The sequence below is a fragment of the Lepus europaeus genome, chromosome X (genome assembly GCF_033115175.1).
Source record: "Lepus europaeus isolate LE1 chromosome X, mLepTim1.pri, whole genome shotgun sequence".
In the NCBI taxonomy this organism is placed as follows: Eukaryota; Metazoa; Chordata; class Mammalia; order Lagomorpha; family Leporidae; genus Lepus; species Lepus europaeus.
In genome coordinates this window covers 9,192,260-9,199,013 of record NC_084850.1, presented here as the reverse complement: position 1 = coordinate 9,199,013, position 6,754 = coordinate 9,192,260, and the positions used below count along the sequence as shown (strand labels likewise).

Genomic DNA, 6,754 nt, shown 5'->3' with positions numbered 1-6,754 from the left:
CGGATTGGAAGCGCGCGCCCAGGCTCCGCTATCTCCACCGTCAGCCGACCCCACCGGCCTGCTCCCCGACCTCCCCAAGCAATCGCACCCTGGTTCCCCGGCGGTTTCGGCTTCCCTGCATTCCAACCCTTCTCTGTCTCCTGGAACCAGCCGGGTTTTTATTTCTGCGCAGCCCCAAGTATATTTAATCAAGAAGCAAAAGCAGGGCATACCCCTTGGAAACAGCGTCTTCTTTTACCTTGCTCGTTCTCTCTTCCTGAAGATGCTAAACTCCTGGCGGACTGCAGAGGAAGGGGGTCCTGTCTTCTCCTAATGTGTGAGTACCCCCTACCTCACATTCTTCGCTCTCGCTCTCCCATCTCCACCCCGCCGCCAGCCCCCTGATTCCTCATTTTCCCACCCCCTTTTTGCGCAGTTAAAATAATAATAATAATAATAATAATAATAATAATAATAAATTAAAGCAATTTCTGCTGCGAGCCCCAGAAGGGCGAGCCTTCTGATAGCCTCCGGGGAAAGGAGATGGGCTGGATTTAGTAGGACAACTCGATTACTAATGACTCCGCGACCGGCTGCGACCCGCTGGGAAATCAGGTGCAAGCATGTGTGTTTCGAGACTCGTGTGGGGGTGGGCTGTGTGGGGGAGGGAGGGAGAGACCAAAAAGAGAGAAGAAATCGCTTTGAAAAATGCAGTGATTTCATGCTGCCGTGTTGCCCACCCCCTCATTCTCCCTTCCTCCCACTCCACCTCCTTGCTTTGCCATTTTAATCAGGGTTCCTTGTGTTTCTTTCTTCCCGGCATCCCGCTTCCTGCCCCTGCTCCCTCCCCACCCAAGGTTTGCCTGTAGGTACCTGAGCTGACACGAAGGTGCCTAAAGATGCTGAGCGGCATTTGGTTCCTCAGTGTGTTAACCGTGGCCGGGATCTTACAGACGGAGAGTCGCAAAACTGCCAAAGACATTTGCAAGATCCGCTGCCTGTGCGAAGAGAAGGAAAACGTACTGAACATTAACTGTGAAAACAAAGGATTTACAACTGTCAGCCTGCTCCAGCCCCCCCAGTATCGAATCTATCAGCTTTTTCTCAATGGAAACCTCCTGACTAGACTGTACCCAAACGAATTTGTCAATTACTCCAACGCAGTGACTCTTCACCTTGGTAACAACGGGTTGCAAGAGATCCGGACTGGGGCATTCAGCGGCCTGAAAACTCTCAAGAGACTGCACCTCAACAACAACAAACTTGAGGTATTGAGGGAGGACACCTTCCTGGGCCTGGAGAGCCTGGAGTACCTCCAGGCAGACTACAATTACATTAGTGCCATTGAGGCAGGGGCATTCAGCAAACTTAATAAGCTCAAAGTGCTCATCCTGAATGACAACCTTCTGCTGTCCCTGCCCAGCAATGTGTTTCGCTTTGTCCTGCTGACCCACTTAGACCTCAGGGGGAACAGGCTGAAAGTCATGCCTTTTGCTGGTGTCCTTGAACACATCGGAGGGATCATGGAGATTCAGCTGGAGGAAAACCCCTGGAATTGCACTTGTGACTTACTTCCCCTCAAGGCTTGGCTGGACACCATAACTGTTTTCGTGGGGGAGATTGTCTGTGAAACTCCCTTCAGGTTGCACGGGAAGGATGTGACCCAACTGACCAGACAAGACCTCTGTCCCAGGAAGAGTGCTGGTGACTCCAGTCAGAGGGGCAGCCATGCTGACACACACGTCCAAAGGCTGTCACCTACAATGAATCCTGCGCTCAGCCCAACCAGGGCCCCAAAAGCCAGCCGGCCACCCAAAATGAGAAACCGTCCAACTCCCCGAGTGACTGTGTCCAAGGACAGGCAGAGCTTTGGACCGATCATGGTGTACCAGACCAAGTCTCCTGTGCCCCTCACTTGTCCCAGTAGCTGTGTCTGCACCTCTCAGAGCTCAGACAACGGTCTAAATGTGAACTGCCAAGAAAGGAAGTTCACCAATATCTCCGACCTGCAGCCCAAACCTACCAGTCCAAAGAAACTCTACCTAACAGGGAACTATCTTCAAACTGTGTATAAGAATGACCTCTCAGAATACAGTTCTTTGGATCTGTTGCATTTAGGAAACAATAGGATTGCGGTCATTCAGGAAGGTGCCTTCACAAACCTAACCAGTTTACGCAGACTGTATCTGAATGGCAATTACCTTGAAGTACTGTATCCTTCTATGTTTGATGGACTGCAGAGCTTGCAGTATCTCTATTTAGAGTATAATGTCATTAAGGAAATTAAGCCACTGACCTTTGATGCTTTGATTAACCTACAGCTACTCTTTCTGAATAACAACCTCCTGCGGTCCTTACCTGATAATATATTTGGGGGCACAGCCCTCACCAGGCTGAATCTGAGAAACAATCATTTTTCCCACCTGCCTGTGAAAGGGGTTCTGGATCAGCTTCCAGCTTTTATCCAGATAGATCTGCAAGAGAACCCATGGGACTGCACCTGTGATATCATGGGGCTGAAGGACTGGACAGAACATGCCAGTTCCCCTGTCATCATCAATGAGGTGACTTGTGAGTCTCCTGCTAAGCATGCAGGGGAGATCCTGAAGTTTCTAGGGAGAGAGGCTATTTGTCCAGATAGTCCAGACTTGTCAGATGGGACGGGTTTGTCGGTGAATCACAACACAGACACACCTCGGTCACTTAGTGTGTCTCCTAGTTCTTATCCTGAACTCCACACTGAAGTTCCACTTTCTGTCTTAATTTTAGGATTGCTCGTTGTTTTTATCCTGTCTGTCTGTTTTGGGGCCGGTTTATTCGTCTTCGTACTGAAACGCAGAAAGGGAGTGCCAACTGTTCCCAGGAGTGGCAACAACTTAGATGTCAGTTCCTTCCAGTTACAGTATGGGTCTTACAACACAGAGACTCATGATAAAACCGATGGCCATGTCTATAACTATATCCCCCCACCCGTGGGTCAGATGTGCCAAAACCCTATCTACATGCAGAAGGAAGGAGACCCGGTAGCCTATTACCGAAACCTGCAAGAGTTCAACTACGGCAACCTGGAGGAGAAAAAAGAAGAGCCAGCCACACTTGCTTACACGATAAGTGCCACTGAGTTGCTGGAAAAGCAGGCTGCACCCAGAGAGCCCGAGGTGCTGTATCAGAATATTGCTGAGCGAGTCAAGGAACTCCCCAGTGCAGGCCTAGTCCACTATAACTTTTGTACCTTACCTAAAAGGCAGTTTGCCCCTTCCTATGAATCTCGACGCCAAAACCAAGACAGAATCAATAAAACCGTTTTATATGGAACTCCCAGGAAATGCTTTGTGGGACAGTCAAAACCCGACCACCCTTTACTGCAAGCTAAGCCGCAATCAGAACCAGACTACCTCGAAGTTCTGGAAAAACAAACTGCAATCAGTCAGCTGTGAAAGGAAATCATTGACAACCTATGGCATCAAAGGATGCTGCTCTGAACTGTTGGAAGCACTGCATTCCCTCTTGTGTTTGTTTGTGTTCTCCCTTGCCCAGCCTTAACGGGGGACTTTGAAAATGTTTGGAAATGGGTTAAAGCAATGGTAGTGCTTTTGCAGGTGGTTTTCCTTTAAATTATTTCTCTCTTGCTTTCTCCTCCATCTTTTTTACTTTCTCTCCCTAGGAACCATTAGTCACCGTGAATGTTTCTATGATGCATTGTTTCATGTACTTTGTTGATGGTTTTGTTTCTGTTTTTAAATTTTTTTTTAATTTTCCAGTATTGGAGTGGAAAGAGGAGATTATAGTGAATGAAGAGAGAATAGGCAGACTTTTCATGTGAAAATGATCATTTAGTGTATTTTGTAGAAGATCTCCAAAGATCTTGTGGGACTATAACTTCTTTTGTAAATACTGACATATGGTATTTCCATCTTCAGTTACCAAGTGTAGCCACTGGGTACCACTTCTTTATGTTAAAGTGCCTTTGCACTTTAAGTACATTACTTAAATGTTGCTTTTAGCTTTGATAAATTGAACATATTTTAAGGTGTTGTATTTTTGAAACTGAAAACACTGTAAAATAGATCGATATGTCAGCTATATTAAGTCAACATACGGTTTGCTTGAGTTACAGAAGCCAGCCTGTCATCAAATGATTCTAGTTCTAGTACTTTGTAGACTTAACTGTAAAATATTTGCTTTCCTCTGGGTTTGATTTAAGTGATTTTATTTAAGTCAATTAAGGGGATCTAATAGCGGACTAGAGGTAATAAGTCACCTCAGTTGGGATTAGTAATTCATTAATAAAAATATATTTAACCCAATATCAGAGTGAATTGAACAATTAATGCCCTACCGTAAGTCATTGTTTTACACTAACATGGTCAGTGTTTTAGATTATTTTCCTAATTAAGAGTACATTACACAACTTGTAATATATTTTTTCTGCATTAAATTAGATATTTTTATATATTTAAATGAAAGAGTCGTGTATTTCTAACTTTTTAATTGAAATTAATATTTTTTCTGCCTATTGAAACATTTTCTATGAACACACACCAGTAGGGGCCGCCACACACTTCATTTAACAAAGACATAGGAGCCATTAAATACCTTGAAGGAAGACATCAACGGTGAGATTAAAACTTCCCAAATAAGTTCTCTGCAAATTCAAGGTAGTCGAGATAAAAATCTATACATTACTCTCTATTTGTTGTAGGATCAAAGGTTAGACTTGGAATTCTCAATTTTCCCATTGTCTGACAAAGCAGCATTTTCTTCTTGAATTTAATTGAAACATTAACGGGGTGCTACCAAATCATGTACTACTTGCATCTCCAAATTGACTAATAGTTTCCTAAACCATGACAATAAGCATCTACTTCCTTCTGCCTTCTTTAGGCATGTGTTACTTGAATTTGTCATTGTCACCTTCAGCAAGCCTTTCATTTTGGTCTTAGCATTAAAATGATTTTAACTAATCAAGTCTATGTAACATTTATGAAGCTTTATTAAAGGCCTGTAAATAATTTTAAATTCAAACATTACTGTGTAATTTAAACAAACAGCCCTTCTTTACAACAAAAAATAGTTTTGTTTTGTCTATTGTAAATCCTTATGCAACTGGGATGGTGATCTGCATATAAAGTAGTCCAGCTTTTCAATTCCTTATTAAAGCAAGTGATGGCGTCTGAAAGAAGCACACTGTTTCCTTTTCATAAATAGGTTACTGCACATAATAATCCTTTATTATCATGTGGAGATTGAAGTGGATCTTGATAACTTACTTTTAAGGCTTTAAAATGACTAATAGAATATTGTCTGTCACTATTAACAATTCATGTGATAAGCTTTCAATTAGAAATTATTTAAATTCAAATTATTTGGATGAATAATTACTGATGCAAACTAGTTTTTAAACAATGGAAGGTAAATGTGTGTGTCTGTGGGTGTGTGTCTTTAGATATAGATATAGATATAATGTAAAGGGCATTCAGGGGAAATACCTTTAATAGTCTAACATGAATATCTACAATGAAAAGCTAACATGTTCATTCTTTAATAAGAGATCCTAATTCTTATTTAAATCACTGGATCCAAGTTGAAAATGATGAACTGAAAAGACCTACAAGAAAGTTAGTGTATGGAGATTTTATACTGCATGAAAGAGAAGCATGTATTACTCTGTTTGAACTTGGAGATCGTTCTTGGAAACCACCTCATCTTTGAGTGACGTATTTAAAGATACTTTCAAAAATTCTCTCTGGCTGTTCTCATTTGGTGCAATGGTAATTATAGAATACAGAGGTAGGTATTTTGGGATGTTTCCATGAAAGCAAATTTGCATGTATATTCTTTTAAGATTGGTTTTAGGCTTAAACCGTGTGACTAGAGCGACTGATGTAACGCCACTTCAGTGTTTGTTCTTATTCTCCGCAAAGTCAAGTCACTCCTGTAAAATGCTATTTTTCATCAGACAGATTAATTCATTAATCTTAAAGAGAGATGCTTTAGTATTCATTTAGTTATGTGACTTTAAAGAGGGCATCTAGAACTGAAATTCACAAGCTTTTCCTTAATGTTACGGTTTATTTCTGTATTGTCATGCTTCTTGGATTTGTATTTTATTTGCATTAGGTTTTAAGAAAAATATTTTGAATGTAGTCCTATTTTATTTAAAGGCATAATATCCTGTAAACTTTGACTTGTTATTTTCTAATGAAATCAGAAATGTTTTAAGCTTTATTGATTTATTAGTATCCCCACTGACTACCTATATTCTGTTTTGCTTTATCCACCCAAGTGCTTTGAAATTTTTAATTTGGGGATTTTTAAATTTTCTCTCCTGCAGCTAGATTTTGCTATTTCTTCTGCATTTCATGTGCACCTTGAACTGAGTATGAGTATCAGCACAGACAAATGAGTTCAGCCAACAGAATGCTGTTCCTAGGACCCCACCTGGAACAGATCACTGTGTCTAGTCCTATAGATAGAAAATGGTAATTCCCTTCGATTTTCACTTTACTAGCTGTATCTGTATCTGTGGCTAAATTTGTGTTAAAATACTCAAAAAGCACCACTTCATAGACGAGACACAATTGTCAAGAGTCTAATTTGGTTCTGGATGTTGTTCAACCCGTGTGCCTTGTTAGTTCTTTCCAGAAGTTGGTAAGAAAATGATCCTTAAATTTGTTCTTCTTTGTCCTCTGACCTCTGGAGTGACAATTTTTTCTGAATATTTTCATGTTGTCAAGGGCTTAATATTTTATGGACTTTACATAAAGTGTGTAAG

General features: G+C 41.4%; 1 protein-coding gene across 1 annotated transcript; it reads left to right on the top strand.

The window, feature by feature from the left end:
• The first annotated feature begins 878 nt into the window (after positions 1-878).
• On the top strand, positions 879-3,416 carry SLITRK2 (SLIT and NTRK like family member 2). The gene has a single exon (XM_062184302.1). The coding sequence runs from the start codon at positions 879-881 to the stop codon at positions 3,414-3,416; it is 2,538 nt and encodes an 845-aa protein (XP_062040286.1).
• The last annotated feature ends 3,338 nt before the right edge of the window (positions 3,417-6,754 follow it).

Bases quoted from the DNA above. Each gene is read 5' to 3' on its own strand.
- SLITRK2 (XM_062184302.1), top strand. From the start codon at position 879: ATGCTGAGCGGCATTTGGTTCCTCAGTGTGTTAACCGTGGCCGGGATC.